Raw genomic sequence first — 24,358 nt, 5'->3', positions numbered from 1 at the left:
GGTTTTATTCTGATCTTTATCACAGGCTTGCAATGACACGGTTCATAAATCTGACGATTTCTTTGTGCCTTAGTTTCTCCCACATGTAAAATTAGATCATTGCCTAATACACAGGGATGTGGAAACCCTTTATTTTTAAAGCGTGTAAAACACTTTCTGATCTTCACCTAGAAACAGAGGTTTACTTTTTTCCTGTATCTTCACATGCTAATTAATTCAGATACAGAAAAACAGATAAATACCGAGTTTTTTCTGCTTTGAGAGGAGCAGACGGTTATCATCTGTTTAGCATTTCCACATTTCTTTTTCTGCCCTTTCAGCAGCCAAGAAAACTAATATGCCTGAAATCATCTATTAGTTTCAAAAAAAGAATTTATACATTTACTCTTGCTATCTACATGCTTTACAATGTGCATATATATTAAAACAGAAAAGGCATGTATTTGGTGACACAGAATTGTAGAATTAAATTTTTTAAAAAGTTATATTTCCCTCAAGGCTGATATATACTTACATTTTTATTGCTGAGTCATGTTATCAAAATATACTCTAACAACTGTCATAATTTTTACTAGTAAGGGTAATTCCCAGGGGTCTTGACAGGATAGGAAGCACTGAGCTATGGCTGCAGGACAGACAGGGGGCCTTGATCCATGTCCTGCACGATTTAGGCTCTATGACGGCCCAGATTTCCTCTAGAAAATGTTTTTCTGCTGGTGTTAGACATTGTCCGTGTCAGAGATACAAGCAATAAACACAGGGAACTGCCACGATCTTCCTTTAGTCAGAGATTTAGTAATTTACTTCCAGGGGTTTGAGCATCAGTTGTCAGAACACTGTTTTGGAGAACAACATAAAACTAAAGCGATGACTATGGGGAGGTCCATGTGGAGCTTGTGGAGCCCACTGAAGCCTTCTAAGAAACAAGTATCCTCTCTTACCTCTGCCTGTTCTTTTATTTAAGTCCAGCAGTTGATGCCATCCATCACTCACTTCCTAAGCAGGAGGACTTACGGTAGTGTGGGAAAAGCGGTAGGGCAGAGGCAGAGGAAGAAGAAATGATAGGGTCATATGCACAGTCCTGAAACAGGGGAGCAACATCTGAATAGACTAGGAAGAGGCATGAGTTACAGTAGATACTATAGAGGTCTGTGTATTTGTGAGGATCACGCACAGTATGGAAAGGACTGACTATTCGTGATCTCTTCCCATACAAGCACAAGCAGCTATTGAATGAAGTTAATTGGAGACATGCTCAATACAAACAAATGTGAAACACTGCTTGAAACATTTACAAGATTTCTTTGAAATTACGTTAGAAAAGGAATATCTAAGTGAGAGCAATTAATTCTAGTGGAAATATTTTTTTTTATTTCTTTAAGACATAGTTTAGCATCTCAAAAATATTATTTAGAAACATGTTTAAAAAACAAAACAAAACAAAACAAAACAAAACAAAACAAAACAAATCCTTATGCCTGTTTCCACTGCCGTATCCACCAGGGACACTCTGTTAAGAGATCAAAGTTAGGTGAAGATTATGGAGATCCCAAAGCAAAGGTATACATCTGAGCAGCAAGCAATCACTGGACTTAATATTGATTCTAGCAGGCCAAACATCAACAGTTTATCTTTTCTTTTTTGGAGTGATATTGTATGCGAGTGGGTGCAATTCTTTTTGCAGTGCAAACACATATGGCTGTTTATATCTTAATATTGTGACAGTTAGCCTAACATGCTCACAGTGAGATTTCACTTGGGGCACACATTCCTGTCCGCGTTTGGCCTGTGTCGCACCATGCCAGGAGCACAGCACGGCACTAGCGCCTGCATCACCAGCCATGGGAGACTCACTGTGTTGTTACTTGATTTGCCCTCAGTGCTGAGCCAGCCCAAAAGTGCCTGAGGTACATACAAGAGCTGCAAGGGATTTGGATGAGAAAGCCAACAAATTCCTTGTAGCTGCTGGAAGTCAGTGTAATTGCGCATCGTTGATGCTGGGCAGGCATAGGTAGGTGTCCATATCAGCATACAGTTGGCTGCTCAAAATCCTTTTTGCACAGTTCTGCTCTACACTCATTACCAAGCGCTGTCTATGTCATGCTACACTCTGCCAGGAAAAGAATTCAGAGCATCATGGCAGCACAGATATGGGCCTAGAAGCCACCAGAAGAAACTATATAGCCCAGTGGCTTCCGAGCACCTTTTATGCTCCCAGCCACCACTGCTGGAAGTGGCAACTAAGAGGCAAGCAGAAGACAGCAGCAGGGTAGGCTGGAGTGGGGTGGGCAGGACAGCAGCAAAAAGGAAAGGGCAAGGGGTAGGGAGGCAGGCAGGGCAGTAGCAGGAGTCAGAAGCGGTAGGGCACAGAAGAGGCAAAGGCTGTACCAGGACGTTTAGCTGCAGCAGTATTAGGAATCACTAATTTAGTCCATTCTTCTGCACAGGGTCCAAATCCATTTTATCTTGCTATTAAAACAAGCCGAAAGGGATTTTTTGCACTTAATGTGGAAATCTTTCCTGTGAAGAACATGGCAATACTATAATAATAATAATAATAATAGTAGTAGTAGTAGTAATAACAATAATAATGCTACCACTACTTCACTAGAAAATCTCTTTTAGAGCTTATCTGTCTCTTTTACTAGATTTTTCGTGGTATCCAGTCCAAATGTGCTGGCCTCATCTTTAGCCTATTTTTTCATGCTGTGTCATCAGCGGGCATTGGAAATGATCAGTTATCATCTCCTTTATAAAAAGCCTTTACATCTTGCACCATACACTTCCTTACTTGCCTCTTTTCTAGAATAAATAGAGCTCTCAGTCTTACTTAACAGGTTAAATTTTCCAACGGTTGATCAGTTTTGCTGCTTCATCTTTGGATTCCCAACATTTTGTCCATATCCACTTTCAGAAGTGAGCCCTATATTCCGGCTGAGACCCCACCTATACAAGGGAAAAGAAAATATCTCTCTTCCATGTCTTTCTGTATTGCATATCCCAGAACAAGATGTCTTGATAAACCACCAAATCTTTAAATCTTTTACAGTTTAGGACTGATGTAAATCCCGAAACCTCCCAATATTTTCTGCGTCTCACATATTTTGGGGCATTTGGTCAACTCATGTATTATACTTTTCCCTTTGTGATACTGTATTTTATTGGTGGATATCAGGTGTTTTTAAATCAATTTTAAACATGATCCTGTCTCCCACAGCTCTTTAAATCCTCCTTACTCTTTCATTATATCATTCAAAACATCAGTATATATACTCAGTAGAACTGTGTTCAGGATAAACCTCACAGAACTCTGAACTGAAATGCCCTCTCATCATTTCTAATGTTTCTTTGACAGTAATTTTTTAAGCAGTGCACTCAATTTCTGGCAATTGATCGAAGCTATTCCCCATTTGGCATGTGAGCATCAAGAAATACCACATCTTCCTGAGGTTCTACATCCTCCAGACCAGCAAAGCAGTCAAAAATATAAAGGTGGAATTGACATGATTGGTTCTTGACAAATCCACAATGACTGTCGCCATCACTTTATTATCTACTTGGTGCCTTTACTTCATTGTTTAATCATTTACTCTGGTATCCCAGTTAAGCTGCTCGATGTGTTACTTTATTTTTATTTTTCTTTAAATACGGGTACAATGTGAAAGCTTCTCTAGGGCTCTGAGACCTGCTGAGACTCCATAAGCCTCTGAAGACAATCACTAATAGTTCAGCAATTGCTTTGGCAACTTTCTTAAGTATTCTGCACAGAATTTCACCTGACCCTGCTGACTAGAAAATTTCCAACTCATCTAAACACTCTTTATAACCTGCCCTTTCTCTCTTTTGGCCTGTGATTCTCTTCCCCTATTAAAATTAAATACACCAAATATCTGATTGCAATTAACCTTGAGACAGTAAATCTTTCAGCCTTTCCTATTTCATCACAGCATACAAAAGTTTTCCCATCAAATTAAAAAGAAATACATTGTCTATATAGTACCAGCACCTCAGTAAAGCATTTTCATGATCCACCACTTGGCATTTGTCCTCTGGGTAGTCCAAACACAGATGCGCTCTTCGATAATGCTGCTGGACTTGCAGGGATTGCTCTTTCCTGATTAGCACTGACTGTTGTGCAAGTACCCCACAATGCCTCCACGCTGCTCCACAATGGCATTTTTCCCCAGCAGACACTTAAAAGGACAGAGATACCACACACACAGTGTATTGTAGGAGGCTTAAGTGGTTTTCCCCAGGGCTCGGTATGGGAGCCAGTTTTGGTTTACATCTCTATCAATGATCTGGGTGAGGGGATTGAGTGCTCCCTCAGTAAGTTTGTAGATAACACCAAGCTGGGCGGGAGTGTCGATCTGCTTGAGGGTAGGAAGGCTCTGCAGAGGGATCTGGTTCAACAAGGCCAGATGCCGGGTCCTGCACTTGGGTCACAACAACCCCATGCAACTCTACAGGCTTGGGGAGGAGTGACTGGAAAGCTGCCCAGCGGAAAAGGATCTTGGGGTGTTGGTCAACAGCTGGCTGAACATGAGTCAGCAGTGTGCCCAGGTGGCCAATAAAACCAAAGGCATTATGGTTTGGATCAGGAATAGTGTGGCCAGCAGGAATAGGGAGGTGATTGTGCCCCTGTACTGGTGAGGCTACACCTTGAATACTATGTTCAGTTTTGGGTCCCTCACTACAAGAAGGACATTGAGGGGCTGGAGCGTGTCCAGAGAAGGGCAATGAAGCTGGTGAAGGGTCTGGAGAACAAGTCTTATGAGGAGCAGCTGAGGAAGCTGGGGCTGTTTAGCCTGGAGGAGAGGAGGCTGAGGGGGGACCTTCTTGCTCTCTACTTGCTCTCTACAACTTCCTGAAAGGAGGTTGTAGTGAGGCAGGTGCTGGTCACTTCTCCCAAGTAACTAGCGATAGAATGAGAGGCAATGGCCTCAAGTTGCGTCAGGGGAGGTTTAGACTGGATATTAGGAGAAATATCTTTACTGAAAGAGTGGTCAGGCATTGGAACAGGCTGCCCAGGGAAGTGGCTGAGTCACCATCCCTGGAGGTGTTTAAAAAACCTGTAGGTGTGGTGCTTAGGGACACGGTTTAGTGGTGAACTTGGCAGTGGTAGGTTTATGGTTGGACTCCATGATCTTAAAGGTCTTTTCCAACATAAATAATTCTATAATTCTATGACTATTTGCAGAATATGCCTCCTCTGGCAGCCAAAACCCTTTCAGAAAGTCCATCAAACTCAGATCTTGTTTCACACACAAAAAAAAAGGCATGATATTTTGCCTCTTTTGCATTAGAAAGGTTTTTTATGTTATAAACACATTTATGCTCTGAACATACCTTTTAGTAATGAAAGTGCCCTTGGGATCTTCCTGTCTGAAAGAGAAACAGCACTATGTTTGCGAGACCTTCTGCCATGAGCACATCATAACTCTTCCAGAGACATTTTGGGCAGTGTTCTCTTTTTCTTTTCACTCCCATCAGCCATTCTGTCCTGACAGCTTCCGGCTTGTGCTCAGATCTTCCCATCTCCCCATCTGAGTTCTTCTTCTTGCACTCTCCATGCGAAAGGAAACTTTTTATTTTTTCTCTGTCCCCTAGCTCACAGATTTAGACAAAGGTTTGCCGACCAGCTTATAAAAACCCAGTACAGTCCTAGCTAGAGAAGGATTACTGGAAGGTGTTTGATTTTACATTTATAAGCAGGAAGTCAGTAACCTTTTTAACACATTCTATATGGTATGTTACCGTCTGAGTTACAGAGCACACCCTCAGTTCTTCTCTGTCGAGCTTTTGCTGACGAAACTAGTCAAGCAAGACACTCTGTGCATGAAAGTCACTGAAACGGTCTCTGCCATGGCTGTGCTTGTGGTTTCTTCTTCCTGCTGCGCATTGCCTCTCCCTGGAGGTGCTGTTTATTGCTTGGCAGCACAGACTAGGAAAAGGGCACATCACAGGTGGCAGGGAAGGAAGAAACAATGCCAGGTAACCATTACTGTCTCTCTCACACAAGAAATAGAGCTAAGAAGAAATTCAGCTTGCCTCTAACACAGTGATCATAACTGCCAGTTTGGGAAGGGGAGAAAGGAGAGTTATTTTCTGCAGGCAGAGCACTGATTTTTTTCCTGAGTGTGACTCATGAGTCAGTACCACACTGGGCTGCGTGATAGAAGGGGCATCTGGGTCCATCAAGTTCACAACCCTGTACAGCTTCTCTTCATAACCTTACATGACAAACACAGCTGGTCAGCAAGGGAAACAATTGAGTGGCAGATCTATGTCATGGAGATTTTGGGGTGGAAGCTCCTGAGATTTGATGGGTGGGATTCATCTGATCAGACAGAAACATTTGCATTTTACCTTGTCACCTTGGCCTCACCTTAGGGCAATGGAAAGAAATGAGGAGGCTGAACACGGAATATTCCCATCCCAATTTAGACATCTAAAATAGGACAGATGAATCATACCCTGAATGCATTTATTTCTCCACACAGACTATAGATACAGTGTGACTAGCTTGGATGTAGATATCTACAGTGCTGATGTTTAAAACCAGAGGAGACAACTCCCATCCAGCAAACCTGAGCAAAGCATTCGGGGAAACCACGAGCAGTCGGGGGAACAAGGGGATCTGGACACCTCTGTTTAAAAGTCTCCATTTAGGTGTTGGCCTATGTGCAGAGAGCGTAAGCTCTCACAGCCAGCAGAAATCTCCTATCAAAGCAGTTAGTAGTAACTAGCAGGAGGGTAAACTGATTATCATGATGGGCTCAATTCAACTGCCTCACACAGAGGCACCTATTGCCCTTTGAGACACCCCAAGACATCCAAGACATTCAGCAAATTTATCTACTATCTTCTGTTACAGGGATGCAAAAATTTGACCTTAGCTAGACAAAACATCTACCAGGCTAGGCAGTCTACAGTACTGGTGTTCCCAGTGCAGTAAACCCTACACACTGTCACTTACACCAGCTGAACCATCCTCTGTTAAGAGAATGGCAGTGGAGTCAGGGATTGAGAACATGAAAAGCAATTTGTAAGAATAAACTAAAAAAACAGTACCTAATGTGAAGAAACTTTTTTTAAAAATCAGTTCAGGGTAATTAAGGGTAAAACAGGCTCACCAAAAGCCACAAAAGTAAGCAACTGCCCTGTTGATTATGCCCCATGATTACTTTCCTTCAGTCTTTTTTATGGGAAACATTACATTCTTCTTTTCAAGACTAACTTCATACATAATACCTTAGTAAATATTGATTTCCAATGTGTGTTTGTCTTTGATTTCTCTTCATTTGCATTACACACCTAGCAATAAACCTAGTCTGCATAATCGTTATCATACTCCTTGAAATCTTTAAAAATTTCATAACAGGTTTAAATATTTCCCCCTGTAATCTTACGACAAATCATTTTTTCCTGTCTGCTCACTATTAAAAATGGATTTCTGTGAAGGCACTTATCTGTATCCTCCAATCACACATATAGATTACTTGTTTAAACAGCAGAGAAGACCGTTTTTTTGTCTATATCACATCTCAGCCTAAACATCATAAAGCGCAAGGGACGTAAAACACAGCCAGTGAGAAAAGGCATAAAACATTGTATAAATGCAAATATAAAGCATGCAGCATGCATCCAGCAGAAAAGGTGGGATGCACAGGATTCTATACCACCCGGCTCTGTTGATGCTTGTTCTTGCTCCCAGGAGAGGCAGGACAACACTGAGCAGTTTTGAAAATTCTGTCCTCATCACTGGTTAGTGATCTTGATAAGGTGGGAAAAAGACATGGGATCAATGGGTTAAAAATGATCAGATATCATTTACACTCTAATCACAGCAAAGATGATTCAAAGAGACATGTCTGGAAAATTTTCTACGATAAGAGGTGATCTAATGGTCCCTTTTCACTGCAGCCACCATCCCATCAACTGAACATCATAGAGCAGATGAGTTGTTCTGTGGGCAATTGGACTGAGAAAGGCTGGTTTCCTATAGTATCTGCCACTGTTATCTCAAGTCTTCAATGTCTAAAAAGGACAATTTCTAATCAAATCTTTCCCTGCAGTTAGGATTTTGTATAGTCTGTCTCCAAGATGACTCTTTGGTGTTTAACAACAGATGAGTTCACACTGCAGCCTTTTCCTGAGGAGGGACTGAGGGAAATCTTTGCTCATTTCCACTTACATCTTTACACAAAACATTTAAAAACTTCAGATCCCTGAGACCTTCTGTCACACCTGGCTAAAAATGGCTAAAAGGTTCAAAAGTTGTTAGAAAGAAACACGGCATGCAATCACATTAGCCTTGTTGTTTGAAAACCGGGCTAACACTGAGAACAGAAGGAGCAGCCAACACTTGAGGCAGACACTGCTAGATAACGATCTGCAAGTGGCACCAGAAACAGACATTTGGGCCCATGTAAAACTGGCCAAAGGTAAGACCCTCAAAGCACCAGAGCAGGTATCATCCCTGGTGACAGCTAATAGTGGACATGCCACTGTATAGCCTGGTGTCTGCAAACTCAGGCCGTTTTATCTGAACTATAAGGATACTTCCTTCTCATCTGTTAGCAACCAGCCCATTTTAGTAGATTTGTCTCATGAGTTAGATTTGTTGATCTTCTAGTTACTCTACAGTAAAAACTGTCTAGACTTAAAGGAGATCCAACTTCGCTAATAATATAAACCATATTTTCAAAGAATCCATTTTAAATTGCTCATGATTCAAAACAACCTCACAGGTGAGTCAATTTCCAAGATAATACAGTATGAGATATATTATAAAAGTACATAATTAACTTCCCTTGTGGGTCTCCTATGCTGCAAAAGGAAGAGAAACTTTAAGAAGAAAACTGAGGACACTGGAAACCAGGACAGTAGTCTCAAAGAGTATTTTTTAAAAAGAGTTGTTATTGTGAAGTGTTAGGCATGGCATCAGCATGTCAGCTGTAATGCATTTATGATTTTGCAGTGCAAGGTTAAGGGATCCAGAATTAATGTTTCACTTTTAGAAGCTTCTGAATGGTAAGACATTGCAAAAAATCAGCATGAAAATGGAACTGCCTGTATCAAGGTCAATAATAAACTTTTCTGCTAATCCAGCTGAGGATATTTAGAAGAGATATTGAACTTTATCTAAATAAGTCACAGATTACTATATTATATTTATTTATCGAGAGGAGAAGGTGAGTGATGCTGGGGAAGAAGCAGAGAATGGGATTAAATAAAGCAAGTTGATATGTATATGTGCAGGGCACTTTGTCATAAGGAAGTTAGTGTTTGCATTTTTATACCTTCTTTTATTTCAGTGCACGCTACAAACACAGTGAACTGACCATATTGCTCAGATTCCCTCTTGCAGAATGTTTGTCGGTCCTTATTATTCCAATCATACTGAAGAACAAAGCAGGAATAAAGTTGAATTTGTGGCTCTTTAGATATGCAACAAATCTTTTCTACACTAGATGGCACCCGTCTACTCCTATGAATCAATGCTGAGTATGGCAAAAAGCAAAGGTTTAATTTTCATAGAAGATTAGAAAATTATAGAAGACTTGTTTATTATGTTGAATGCTTTTACTGCTTCTCTGCATTCTGCATTATACCCCTTGTGTACCTTCTAGGGTAAAGTTTCACAGCATACATCTACTTCAACTATTTTAAGCTCAATATTTGTGTCACAGCTGATTATAGTCCAGAAATTTGCATGAGAGATGTACCCATTACACCAGCTCGGACTTTGAATACCTGTGGCCAGAATAAATTACAAACATCAAAACACCTCTCTCTTTCTTTCCGATATAAGCTTAGATCCAGAATTTATTAAGATACTGTGCCAAATCCTCAGCAGGTATAAATCAATTTGGCTTCACTGAAGTTGATTGATGCCAGGTGAAGATCTGCACCTGCAATTTAGATGCTGGCCTGCAGAGCACAGCTTGATTTGTTTTCTTTTTCTTAACTCCAAGGCATGATAATTGAACTCATTCGGGCACACTTCTCACTTCTTAGTCAACACTCCCACCTGGGCATTGGACTTAAAATCAGTGCATGTCTCTTCGTTATAAATCAAAATAATCTCTTCACGAAGAAGACAGGAAAGCTGATTAAAGATTTCAGAGCTGGGAAATCAGGTGTTCAATACCACATCAGTGACTGCACTCAGTAACATGGTAACTCTGATGCAAGCAGAAGCAAACCACTGCTCAGCTCCTTCATTTTGCCTCTTACTGCCACTAGATGATATCATGGTAATGCACCTATCCTTCAGCTGCACACCAGACCTTCTGTTGCTGAACTTTTGGCAGTATTCACGCTTTCATATACACAGAAACTCATCAATACTACATAGCTAGCTTTTGAATATCAGTGCTTAGTTATATTCCCAGTGATTTCATACACTAATATATCTAAAGACTAGTGGATGATATTATTTGGCCATAGACCCAAACTGTGCTTTATTTAGACACAGACATTACACTAAATTGGTCACCTCCCTCTGTTTTTGTGGCTACGTATCCAGAGCTATTGTGAGGCGATTTGATGGAAAGGGCAAGATAATTATATTTCCCTAGCAGGAAGCCAGAGAATGGCTGGAGGTAACATTTACATTCCGCCTCATGGGCATCCCACTCACTGCCGGTTCCGCACATCCACTCGCTGCTTCTCCCACCTTTTCCATTTCGTGCTCTCCCTCTTGAGAGGACTCCCTTCCTCATCCAATTGAAAAGCTCCCAGATAGGAGGAGGCGCGCCTCCAGAAAAACACCTTGAGCACACAGCTATCGTCCTCTCCACAAACCCCTTCTCTCCCAATTCAGATGGTTTGTACTCTCCTAACACAGCAAAATTAAAAACAAACTGTTCTTTCTCTCAGCTACTCTGTAAAGTAAATAGTCAAAATACTCCACTGCACATTGTTTTCCTTAAGTAAATCTTAAGACTCTGGTTTCTTTTTAACCACAATAACAAGGTCAGTTCTCGTCCCGATAGGCTGGACTGCCTCTCCCCAACCAGGAATATGGACCCCAGGGAACGGGCGAGTGGCCAGCTGCAGTCCTGCACAACACCTTTCACATGGCAGGTGGTTTCATGGAAGTGCTTTCATTTCACTGAGAGTTTCCACCTCTCCCCGTTGGACAAAAAGAACATCTCTTGGTCCGTAATCTGTGTCAGACAGGTTGAGTGATGTGGACCTGTTGACACCACAGGGCAAGCCAAAAATTGAAAACCAGAATCTCCAGTGAAAAGAGATTGACCCTTGGGACAAACTTCTGCGCACACTTCTATACGGAGCTAAGTGAGCAGAATGCTTCAAAACAGAGGCTAAGAGGAAGCAGTCCAGAAAGTGCAAGGCATAGAGTCATATACAATCAGTGTTTGCATTGTAGGCTAATTTTCTACTCTGGGATTTGATTCAGGCACCAGCATTGCAAGTCACTGAGTTTCCCATAAAAACTAAATCTGGGTATAGACCTAGAGGAAAACTTGAATTTCCACTTTACTGGAAATTTATTCACTTTGACATCTTTTTGTTTTAATTCAAGATGAAAGGATATTTGTAAGATTTTCATATTTTAAAATGTTTGTGTTTGCTTTATCTTAAATTTAATGATTGCACACTTGTATTAGTGCTTAAACTGCTAGTTATATGGAATAATACTTAAAGGAATCTTTTTCATAACCAGTAAGAACATCTTCTACTTAATGTTGGTTGAACTGTATATTGCTTTGCATTCACAGTGTTTACAGTGTCACAGTGTTCTGGTTTCGGCTGGGATAGAGTTAATTTTCTTCCCAGCAGCTACTGTGTTCTGGATTTAGTACGAGAATGGTGTTAACTCCGATGTTTTCAGTTGTTGATATGAAATCTAGGACTTTTTCCAGTTTCTCATATTCAGCCAATGAGCAGGTGTGCAGGAGCTGGGAGGGAGCACAGACAGGCAGATAGCCCAGCTGGTCAATGGAAATATTCCATACCATAGACGTTATGCTCAGTTTATGAATGGGGGTTGGGCAGGGAGCAGGAAACATTCTGCTCTTATCCGTGAGTTTGAATCCTCTCTTGTCCGGGAGTTCGAAGTTTTCCGGGAGTTTGGCCTTTTTCAGGAGTTTTGCGAAAATTCACAAAAATCCCTGAGTTCTGGGTTTCGCAATCTCTGCTCAGGGACTGACTGCGAATCAGTCATCGGGTGGTGAAAAATACAGTATTATATATAGTTTGTTTTGCATATTCATTATCATTATGACTATCATTATTAGTAGTATTATTGCTAGTATTAGGATTTCCTTTGTTGTCTTACAAAACTGTCTTTATCTCAACCCACGAGGATTCCCTTTTGTCTATTTCTCCTCCCCATCCCACTGAGGGAGAAGACAAGGGGTGAGCGAGTGGCTGCCTGGTGCTGGCTGCTGTCTGAAACTACAACGCATAGCAGTCCCAGAATGAGCAACCAGTTCAAGTGTCAAACTCTTTCAGTATGACAAACAACAAGACTCTCAAAAAGAAAACTTGTTCCCGTTTGAAATTAGGACATAAAGAATAAAGTAAAAGATTTCAAGCATTATACTGAACACTGTTACTGCCAAGGTAAAAAGAATATTAACAATAACATAAAAAACGAATGGCTTTATGGGTCAAGATGAAGTTTGAGAATTCAGAAATGGAATTCCAAAATATTCCAAAAGGAAATATCTTGAATAATGTCTACTTCAAAATTTTGTCCATTCTGAACCTTCATCGTATTTTACAATAAGAATTGTTTTAATTTAATCTTATTTCACTTTTCATCAAAAACTGTAACAAAAAAGCCCAACTAGCTGCTATTTTGTAACGCATATTTGAACTGGCATTTCCTGAGCTTATGAAAAACGAAGCACTCCATTTTACTTACATGAATAAGGATGCTCTAATCCCATGTTGAAGTATTAATCTTTTGCAGTTCTTTTCTGTGATGTAAGACAATTTAAAACTCACAGCCAAGGAGAATTTCTGCCGCTAACCTGCAACCTGTCACAAAACCAAATTTTCAGGGATAATCGTGTCATCTGTCTGGGCACAGCGAGGACCATCTGGTCCACAAGGGATGGTGAATCAGGAGCCGAGCAGGACAACAAGGCAGGTGGGAGCAGCACCTTCCATCAAGGAGCCAGGATGTGGAGCTGTAAATCCAGGTGGTGATCAGGATCAGACATCGTCCAGTGCTCTCCCGGGATGCCCACAGTGACACAGGGTTCTCACTGGCAATGGACTAAATGCTTCACCAGCCAGCTAAACACTTTACCTTTGCCAAGTCATCTCCTATAAGGGGGATTCACGTCTGGCCCTGACATCAATAACACAGCAACACAGCCTTACGAGCTACAGGTATGCAATATAGCTGAATGAAAAATCACATTTAATGTGAAGAAGTCATTCAAGAGCATCAATGGGTGACTATATAAAAAAAGCCTGTTATTGTTGCCTTTTTTAAATGTACCAATATGCTCCTTCATTAAGAATAAAATAAATAAGGGCTATGGGGAAATATTTATGAGGAAAAATCATCCATCAAGAGCAAAGCATATAAGAACAGTCTGGGAAACCTCAGTGCACGCTTGCCATGCAGACATGTTCTGAAGGCTTCCACAGAGCCACACAAAATGAGCCAGGGTATTACAGTGCAGGTTTTAATGCACATGGAAAATATCCCAAATAAAACTAATTTATCATTTGATTTTTTTTCCTAAAACAATAGCTCCAAATTCGAGAGTAATGGAAATCTTACCACGCATGCCAGCGGGCTTCATGCAGGCTGAGCGCCACATGCAACATTGATTTCTGCCCCCAGCAAGGGTCCACCTATGGGGATCAGCAACTGGAGGGTGAAAGAAATGATGAAGGGCTCACTCATTTCCAATCCCTCCATCATTTCTTTCCCAGTTCCTCACAGAGGTAGACAACAGATGTGCAGTCTTTGCTCCTTGCAGGACAGCTAGAGATGTTACACACTAGCCCTGCTCCCCCCACCCAAATGCTGAAATAAAAACTGTTGCAGCCAGTATACAACAGGGCTCTGACAATAAAAGTAATTTTCTTTCTATCTTTTATATCTAGAGCTGCAAAAATATATCCTGAAGAACACAAAAACTGGGGGAAACAAGTGTTTTTTCCATTGCCTTTATTTTTCATCTTAAATTTTAATAGAAATTGAGACTGCTTAAATGCTTTACACATCAAGGCAATCTTTATAAAAAGTTCTGTGACTTCCAGCTAAAATAGCAGCATTTGGCTTTTGAAAAATCTTCCCACCTCCTCAAAAGGCCTCTTTTCATGTTTCAGAGGAAACTGAACATTACAACAGAAACTTTCAAAACTTGGATGAAAAATAAACAATTAGCAACTCCAGCACACACATAATGAGCGAGCTCCAGATATCCGTAACTCAGGTTTGGACTGTTTTAATACAGCTGCAATGATTCGACAAAAGTATGTTGGAGATTTAAACCGTTTCTGAGGATTTCTACAGCAGGCAGGAAATAATCATGATATTCAAAAGGTGTTATTCTAAACAAACAAATTGCTTCACTGGAATTGTTAGCTCCCTGCAAATTCTGTAAAAAGTTTTTGAATATTAGTGTAGAACCATATTCACAATATTTAACAGGTTTCATTATACAGTTGGAAGAATTCCTAACATATAGGAATCATACCTACCTTTATTAGAAAGAAAGTAAAGCAATCAAAGGACCGTTCATTTCTTAGAGTGACTGATCCGGAGCTGGGCTGCTATTCAAATACTATGAAAATTTGTTACTGATCTTCAAAGTTAAGAGCAAACACATATATAAAATGGATTCAAATTCACAGAGTAAATATAGCAAGTAAAATGGTTTCTTAGGTGTATAATTATACCATTGTATCAAATAATGTCACACTGTGGATATGAACAGAACTGTATGATCATTGACTGTTTATATACCACAGCACTGTAGAGTTGATGTGAGTCAGTCTTGCCTTGCTTTAGGGAAATCTCTGACACCACATGCCACATCCACTATGGATATCCTGTAGACCAAGCTCCCATAATGATCAGATACATATTTTCATTACTATGTTATACAAAGGATCATTTCTCCTTACAAATCATCTTAAAACACTCTACAAAGTATTCCTCCAAAAACAGTCAGAGATTTTGCAGTCAGCTTTCACTGACTAACAGCAAGATAAGATATCATGCAACTGTCTCCTAGGAAAATCCCAAGTAATTAATCATTTCCTTTGTAAAATAATGTTGTTGATTTTTTAACTATACATCACATTTTCCATCACATGCAATTGTAAATTGGGTACATAAATTATTTGCGCAAAATTACTTATTACTGCTATACACAGAATCAGGAAAGTTTTGGAAACTTTTGCTGCTTTTCAGGGGGTTGTCCTTACAATCTGAGTAAACATGTAAGCTGCTTCCCTATCAAAAGGAACTGCTAGCTAAACCGTTCTTATGAGATTCGTTGTCTATTTATGAAGTTTGCCATAAATTGTGGAGGGCTGGTATTTTGTTTGTTTTGTAACAAGATGCACCGAGACCATCTTACACAAATGTGAAACATGTTTACTGTAAGAAATTATTTGGGGCCTGAAATAGTTTGTGCACTGAATAATTCTCAACTAAATAATACACAAAACCCAAATCTTGCTTTTACCTTTAGCCAACCACAAAACACTGACAGGACTGAGATCTCTCTGTCAGTACTAAATGATAAGATCTTTGTCCTCCCTCAGCACTACAGCTCAGTTTACTTACGTGCCTCCTTGTCATACATCTGTGAACAGGTTAATAAAGAAACACTACAAAGTTGGTAGGACTTCTGATTTTTTGGCTTGCTTTGGCTGTGTTTAAAAAAAAAAAATTGTAACACCTTCACATCTGAACAACTTACAGTAATATTTGTACTTATTAACTGGAGTATACAAAATATTTGCCTTGTTGCTGCAATATCCCTGTAGCACTAGAAGCAATTAACACTTATAACTACAAATTTTGCTAAGATAAAAGAATATCAGGAAATCTACTTCTTCAGGAATAATCATTCTAACAGCTAGAGGCCAAATTCCGCCTTTCCTTGCAGTCATGCAATTGCATTTGTTAACTGTTGTGAGGGTAGAATTTCGCCACAAACCAAATTTTTATCTAAATGCATATATTTTCCTACAGAAAAAACAAGCTAAGTCTTATTGCTGCTCTTCCCTTCTGAAGGGTAAATACTGATATTTGAAATACCTAAATTGTATTTACAGCTGTACAACACTGATGCCAAATACTTGCAAAATACCACTTGTATTCTATAAACATGGGGTAACTTCTACATTCGGCTTAAAATCTTTTCTTGAAATAAAGAAAGAGCAGACAAGCTTAGACATTTTCCTTGTCAAATTCACACACAAAATACATGGTAATATGACACGCAACATCATTCCACCCTCCAGATGCCACCATCTCCACACAGTCCTCCTCGTCATAAGCATTGTTGGGCTCCCCACTGCGCCATTTGTTGAAGGTCTGCATGGGCGATCGGTCAGAATAGACAAAATTTCCCTCTTTCTCTAGGTCATTAATCCCAATGAAAACTCTGGTGAGCCCGGCTTGGTTGATGTACGAGGCGATCAGATTGTTGGCAGTCTCATCCTTGGGCATGCTCAGCGTCCCTCCTCTTCCATGGCAGTAGAGCTGGGCTTCCTTGTACCTCTTCTCTTCCTTCACCAGCAGATATATCTTATTATCTGTCTCACGCACACCAGCAACAGCTGCGGGGGAGGGCAGTGCTGAAAAGTGAGCACTCGCATTTCTATAAACCAACTTACTGTACACCCCAACATAGCTTCACAAATCACATGTGGGATGGTAATGCTCTCTGTGAGCAATTCCACCAGTAAAATGCAGCAATGAGAAAGGAAAATATTTATGTAATAACATTAACCTACCATTTTTTATGAATTTTAGTTCTGTTGTCAGCTGGGCCACTTGGATATCCATTTCACCAATAGCCTTCCTTAGCTGGCTACATTCACAGGGGATGCCTGTGAAATGATACATATACACCAAAATCAAAATATTATCTGATTTCAATAATTATCTAAACAATTTTATAAAAAGACCCAGCCTGGCAGCCCTGGAGAGGGCTGTCTTGCAAATAACAGACAGAAACCCATAGCCTTCAGTACCCTGCACCATCACATGGTTCTCACAGGTGTATGAGCCTGTCCACAACAGCTCAATTCCCTTCCCATGATACTTCAGGCCTGCATGATTAGAGCTAACCTAAATACAGACATATTCCCTGAAAAAAAAAAAAAAAAACTTTTTTTAACCAAAAACCTTTGTCAAAATTCCCCATTTTGAGTAAATTATTCTCTTCAGTCTTCTCCAAAGAGTACTTTTTTCCACAGCAAAAGTCTGTAAAATGCATTGTTCGCCTGTTCCTCACAAGGAACATAACACAGCAGATCCAAAAGGCTAATGTTCCAACCATGTAATGCACATAATTACCTGCAAAAGCTAATTCTGTACTTTTGAAAATACAGAATTTAATATACCTCTTCCAATAGAAGAAGACAATAGGAACCCATCTATTCACCCAAATTGATATTGGTTTGACAAAGGTAATCTGAATGAGAATGATAAAAGGATAATTGTTACATCCATGAGCTCAAATAAGGATCAATTACAGTTTCCAGTTCTGTGTGTAATTATTCACATCTGCATTTGATTACCGAATTACTCAGCTTAGGTGTCTAAGCCAGTCTAAGCATCGGGTACTCACACTGCAAAACTGTGCTAGATGACGAGATATGTGGTATTCTGGCTTGAGCATTAGCGTGACACAAGAAAACTAATTGCTGCACCTTTAACGCACCCTACCAGGAAGCGACAAACTGGGCAAAATCTACATCTGCCCCTTTTGTAAGGCTTACGCTTCTTGTGCCAGGCTTTCACCTATCCCTCTGGTGGATCTGTGTTCCCAGTAATCTCCTACTCTTAGAATGATAATCCATGGAGGAGTAGGAGCTTCCAATCTGCTCTTTTGTGTTGGCTGGAAGCCAGAATGGGATGTGCAGAGATGTCCGTTTGCACTGGTGATGAATGATACAGGCAGTTGCACTTCGGTTCCCGCTAGCCTTCTGGAGTGATCAAACCTCTGAGGAGCTCTGAGGCATTGTTTCAACAAATACACAAGTCCAGCAACTGCTGCAGCTTCAATAATTTCAAGTAATTTGAAAATGCTACAGTGAAATACTACAGCAGCTATACAAATATTTAAATTATCATTATTTCCCCTAGTATGTAAACAGACACGTATTTTTGGTGATGATATGTGCATCTGGTAAAATCCTTCACATACACAAGGTGTGTCACGAATTACCTGGGTCACCATTAGGACCTGGTGGTCCTATGTCACCATTATCTCCTTTTTCACCTAAAAACATGAAAAATAAGTTTAAGAAAGCTTTTTAGGTCAACTGTTCATTTAGTGCTTATTTATTTTTTCTCTAGTAACGTTCAAATGTGGAAAGTAGAAATACCTCAAGCAAAAATAAAGATTTTTCTGTCCTAGTTGGTGCACTACAAAGGCCAGCCAAATATATGAAACTTGAACATAAAGAATATGTACCAACACCCATTTTTTTAAATTTGTGAACTTTACAGAACCAGTAAGTTCAGATGTTGCACAGGGAAAAGGGCTGGATATGCTATGTTGGAGCCTAAATCTAAATTCATAATCTAGATGCTTAAGTAAACACTGGTCTAAATTACTTCATCAGTCACATAGGAAGCTTATGGGGTAGGCAAGATTAGAATTCAAATCTTCTGGCTATTAAAAGTTTGCAAAAATACAGTGCATCTTCCCATCTACTTCTCTTAACTGTCCAGACTTGTGTGATGGTGCACAAAGGTCTGTCTTTATTCTAAATACATTCTTTATATATTCTAAATATGCTGCTGTCAGAGTAAAAGCTAACTGGCTAAGAGATCTCAGTCATGAGGCTGACTACAGTGTGAGAAACTCCCTATTATGGTAAATTCCGAGACTAGTCAATCGTCTTTCAAGCCCCTAAACTTTTTTCAAACATAAACGATCACCAACTTTTCATCTGAAACGCAAGTGCAGAAACAGCTGAACTAAGCATACCTTTTGAGCCAATAGGACCAATTTTTCCATGCCGTCCCATGCTGCCTTTCTGTCCTTTGTCCCCCATTTCTCCTACACATAACAGAAAGACAAAAGACACATGGTAGCAATGCAGATTCTAGCAGGCTTGCAGTATCAGTTTTTACAAAAAGCAAAAACAGGCTATATCCCCAACATTCATTGAACTCCAAAAGTCCAGGTCTCCTTGTGAAGAACTTGCGTATCACAACCTATGCAGTGACTTAAGCTTTGCGAAGCAATTGGCATTAAAGAGGCTTGCAGGTGTAACTGAAAACTGATCTTGGCTGAGAGCCACTAGAAACGCTTTGCAAACTTCTGATGATCATGGCAGAATTTTGGGGTTGGACTAGATGACCTTTAACAGTCCCTTCCAACCCAAACTATTGCATGATTCTACGATTATGTTGAAAATAAGGGGGATTGTATTGAAATATGGATCAGTGGTTGAAAACTAACATGGAGCTGAGAAGACCTAAAGGATCCAAGCACAACTGACGGTTTCATCCAACACAGCAGTTCCCCTGTAACTGAGAGCTGAATTTGGGCTTCATGGCTTCTTTATACAATATAAACACCGTGGAATCAGTCACATCCTCATTCTTTGCTCTTGCATTTGAAGATTACATTAATAAAAAAGGAAAAGTAATGGAGATCTTCCATAGACATATATATACAGACACACGCACATGTTCATACAAAGTCTGGCTCAAACCAGCAATGCTGAATGTTACTAATTTTAAAGACAGTTCTAAGGAATATTTCAAAGTGCAGTTGCAGCACAGGAGTTGCTAAAAATCATTTTCTTCAGCCTTGTTTTTACAAATAAAAGGCAACTATCCACCTCTTAAAGTCAACTGAAATTGTCAACAAATCTGCATGAGCCAGCCACTGTCACCTATGTGTGTCCATGAGGCAAACCCAGAAATCAAATGTAAGACAGCTTGATTCACTTTGTCTGACTTTGACCTCTTTTCTATTAGTTGTACTTTCCTGCGTGATGTAAAGTGAATATTCGAATGGCTTCAGGGGAAACGGAATTTGCACTGGAACAGGCAGTTTCTTTGCCATCACTGTCTTCACAAAGCAAGCTGAAGCACTGTTACTAACAAAATGTGTGCCACAGCCCAAGCATTGATATCACTGACCTGAGCTCCTCCAGAGCTCGAATAATAAAACAGATAAAACATGCCTGTTATGTCATATGTTTTTTCTGGATGGCATTTCTCAAACATTATGAAAAATAATTATCTTTATGGTGTCAATCTGTGAGAAGAACTTTAGCCTGTAATAGGAAAGCCTTATTCAATCCCATGTCTACAGAGCTTATCTACAAGTTTAGGGGATCAGCAGTGGAAATCATTAAGCACCAGTCACCTACAGAGTAAACACAGTAGGCTTGCACACAACTGAAGGTTTTAGCTTAAACAAAGCCATTTATAGTCAATAAACTCTACATCGTCTAAGCTTGTCAATTTATTATTTCTAAATGATATTTTGATTCTGGCATTGGTTTAGAGAGGATTCCCTGATTTGTTTTAGGTAGGCTTTCTGACACCTGTGAAATGAGACCTGTCACTTTGTTACACTCACTATGTAGTGAATGTGGCAGATTATATCTGATGCTGCAGTTGCTATGGCCCGAGGAACCTCAGGAAATAATACCACACCTCATTACCTGAGGTATCAGGTAATGCACCCTTTTCTGGGTGCATTACCTGAGCAAATCAATGCTCTGCCATCAGATTTAGGCCTCTTTGTATCATGATTTCAAGGAGAAACATGGTCTGGAGGCAGCACAGCTGTACAGCTACATCATATGAGACGGGTTTTCCACTGTACCACACAGTATGAATGGAGAGCAGGTATGGAGAGACTACAGGGAGGAGAAGCCATATGCCTTCTGAGGCTCCCATCCTGCAGAAACCCAAGATCACTTTCAGAAATATTCATGCAGTTTTTTCAACAATTGTTGAAAATCATGTTTCTTTGCTCAAAGCAACATCTGGTATGCACCGTTTGGCTACACAGGAGCATGGAATCAATGAGACAAGTTAGGAGGAACACCTACCACAGGGATCCAGCAGCTGAACTTGTGTAAATTGTCATAGCTCAGCCTTAGTTGTGGATCTATGACAACTGAAGATCTGTTGCCCTCTGTTGTCACTGCACCTGAACAGACAGTCACATATTTCCTCTACATATTTTTACAAGCTGGATAATTTTATGATCCATTTCACCTTTAACTTAAAAGTGTAATCAGTAACAAGTTTCAGAATATAAATTGATCACCACTGGGCCAAGAGGTGTCCTCTGTATTACTCCATGAAGTCTCAAGCAACTGTCACTTGCTGGCATGAGTCAGGAAGAAAATTTCCTCTGAACTGACTTCAGTCAAATGTGTATGGCTTGTTGTTCCAATTAATTACTGGCAAGACCTACAATCAATGATTTTCCTTTGTTTCCAACAAGGATCAAATTCAGTCACCACTAGACATGGACTCAGGAAATTTTACCAGAAACAAAAAATATTTTTCTCTTATGTTGTATACTCCTACTGCAAGACTGGAAGTAATCCACTCCACCAGCTGAAGATCTACTCTCTGGAATACAGCTTCACTTTCAGAACTGAGTATTGACTTGGCTTAAAGATGCAACCCATTGGGCTGTGCAGGTTATAAAGGTACTGATGCTACCATTGGATATTCATCCAATATAGATCGTATATTGAGAGGGTATTTCCTTGAAAATCTGAAAAGTATCACCTTGTAATGAGTTTGCTCAAGTTGCTTTGAAAGTGACCTTTCTTGCTTTGGGTATTTATGAATTGGGATTACTGTAAGAGATTGTCAGATGTTTGAATGTTTTCTCTTTTCAGGCTGCTACACCTGAAATTAAATAAACACATAGATCTCTTGTATAAATAAAATATAACATATAAAATTACTACATTTTCTTTCTCATAAATACTGCCCAGAAAACGAACTGCTTCTCAGTAATAGCCAGTAAAAGCTATGTGATCTGCTCAGAAGTAAAACTGTGTTATCTCAAACAATGAAGACATACATTAAGTCTCCTGTGCTCATTAAAAGAGCTGTTTGGATTTGGTTTTCTCTTACGGTGACTAACCCCTGCTTCTACTCCAGGGGCATGCTTATTCTGCTTCTTCTGCAGAATAAATCACAAGGTTTCAAGAGAGACCCATCTGCCTTGAGGGTTTCAAAAGTTTTAATACCTTTTTCAAAGTCCTTTTTAGCAGCCCTATGATTGCCAAAAATGCAGTCTAAAGAGTCTTAATGAAATCAGGAAGTGAGAGCTGGAAAAAAATGAGGACAACAAAAGAAATTAAGTCTCCATAGACAAAAAGTAGGAAATCTTTCAGAAAGTTTGAATTGAGAATATGAAGCAAGTCATCCGTCATCCCTCAGACGAAGGTGGTGCACACTGAAACAAATTACAGCAGACTTAAAGGATTTTGGAAGGAACTGAAGAGAAGGAAACTCTAAATGATCTTCTTGGTGGCCTTTCAGGCCCACAAACAAGAGAAGAAATAGAATACCAGACATGAATGGTAGACTGCACAATTAGTGAAAAAATGAGGGCTTTGGCTCTGTTCCACACTATAAATGGGGGACTTCATACGGTATGGCCAATCCCTGCAGACGGGATTAATCGGAACAGACAAGATGGGATAAAACTACTTAAAAAAAGAAAAAGATGTCAAAAAGACAGCAGAAACGCAAATTCACCATGTCGCAGACAAACGGAATCCTGTCAAAGGGAAGAGAGCAGTAGTTTACTTCTCAAACTTAAGGATTTGAAGATAAATCAGATAGAAATTCTACACGATTTGACATAGCAGACACCACGGAGACCGACCGAACACCCAAAGTAGAAGTGTACCAAGCCAGACCAAAGGCCGCTTGACTCTGGTGCCACCTTTTCCAGCAATCTGCAGAGGGTACTTAGAAAAAGAATGTAAGATATAGACCAAGCTTACAACGTCTTTCCGCTAGTGTACCTCCTTAGTCTTGCAGCAGTCAGCATTCCCAATGCAAGCATTTAGCCTGACTTGACTAAGAACAGTATTTTTAAAGGATATAATGATTTTATGGTATGGTAGTAACGTACATCCAGGACACGTAACTGTTTAAAACTTTTGGCAACTGGAAATCAGAAAATTCTGAACACACCAATAGACTATGGTACTGCTTTATGCTAAATAATATGAATTATCCATGCCACTGAAGGTTGGTGATTGGTTAGGGAACGGTGCCTACAACACAGTTACATCTTATACGAAGTGGCATTTTATGTAGTTGGGACAAATTAATTTCACCCAGCATTAGCCACTTGAAAGTTAGGTTTTTAGTCTAAGCTATTTATCTAAGCTCCCTTGGTAGGCAATGGAGAAACAAACACCTCTCAGCAGTGCTCCATCCCACTCATGTTAGACAGGTATCTTAATGACAAAGTGAAACTTTAAAAGCTTTGCATAACAAACAGGAAAAAAACCCCAGGAAGCTATGATCAATCCATACTGACTAGAAATCAGGAAAGCTAGAAAATTTGCAGAGGAAACTAAAGTTAGTAAGAAAAAATCCAATCTATGAAGACAGTAGAACAGTTTAAAAGATTTTAAAGTACATTCAAAGTGAAAGAAATGGAAATAGTATGGTTCTTTCCTGAGTGGGGGAGTTTATGTTCAGATGCATGCAAACACAAATAACTGCCCTTATGAAGCATATATCTTGCCAGAATTACATTAACAACATAATACGAAGCTTGTTGAGGCCAGTGGTCCCTCTAGCCCAGCACTGTGATTCCCACAGTGACAGCAAGAGGTGCAATATAGGGAGGTCACGCGACCCCAACCACTATCTGCAGCCCGTTGCAGATGGAGCTGCTGGATCAGTCCCCCCAGAAGTTTCAGTGGGTGCCACCTAGTTGAGGTATGTTGGGACCTGGTGAACAGCAGGTCACCCCACTCACTGCTTTTGTGATTCTGTAACCTCGATCACATCCCCCTCAGACTCCTTCGTACAGATGGAAGAGTCTCAGTCTTTCCAGCTTCTCCTTAGGAGGCAGCTCCTCCATCTTCACATCTCTGGTGCCCCTCTCTAATCTCCCGTGTCCTTCTTGAGCGACAGAGGCCA

At 40.1% G+C, this 24,358-nt stretch overlaps 1 protein-coding gene across 3 annotated transcripts in view; it reads right to left on the bottom strand.

The window, feature by feature from the left end:
* Positions 1-14,155: 14,155 nt before the first annotated feature.
* The window catches only part of COLEC11 (collectin subfamily member 11), a 54,110-nt gene continuing 43,907 nt past the window's right edge, over positions 14,156-24,358 (bottom strand). For 2 of the 3 annotated variants that reach the window (XM_075414796.1, XM_075414795.1), the window contains exons 4-7: positions 19,185-19,256; positions 18,417-18,470; positions 16,978-17,073; positions 14,156-16,818 (exon numbers count right to left, since the gene is read on the bottom strand). In XM_075414796.1, coding sequence (XP_075270911.1) covers positions 16,409-16,818; positions 16,978-17,073; positions 18,417-18,470; positions 19,185-19,256 — 632 coding nt within the window. In that variant the 3' untranslated portion in view covers positions 14,156-16,408. The remainder of the gene's footprint in view (positions 16,819-16,977; positions 17,074-18,416; positions 18,471-19,184; positions 19,257-24,358) is intronic. The other variant, XM_009942041.2, reaches the window with a different exon arrangement.

This window comes from Opisthocomus hoazin, chromosome 2, assembly GCF_030867145.1.
Source record: "Opisthocomus hoazin isolate bOpiHoa1 chromosome 2, bOpiHoa1.hap1, whole genome shotgun sequence".
Classification (NCBI taxonomy): domain Eukaryota; kingdom Metazoa; phylum Chordata; class Aves; order Opisthocomiformes; family Opisthocomidae; genus Opisthocomus; species Opisthocomus hoazin.
Note: the sequence above shows the minus strand (reverse complement) of the source record. Positions and strands in the feature narration are given on the sequence as shown.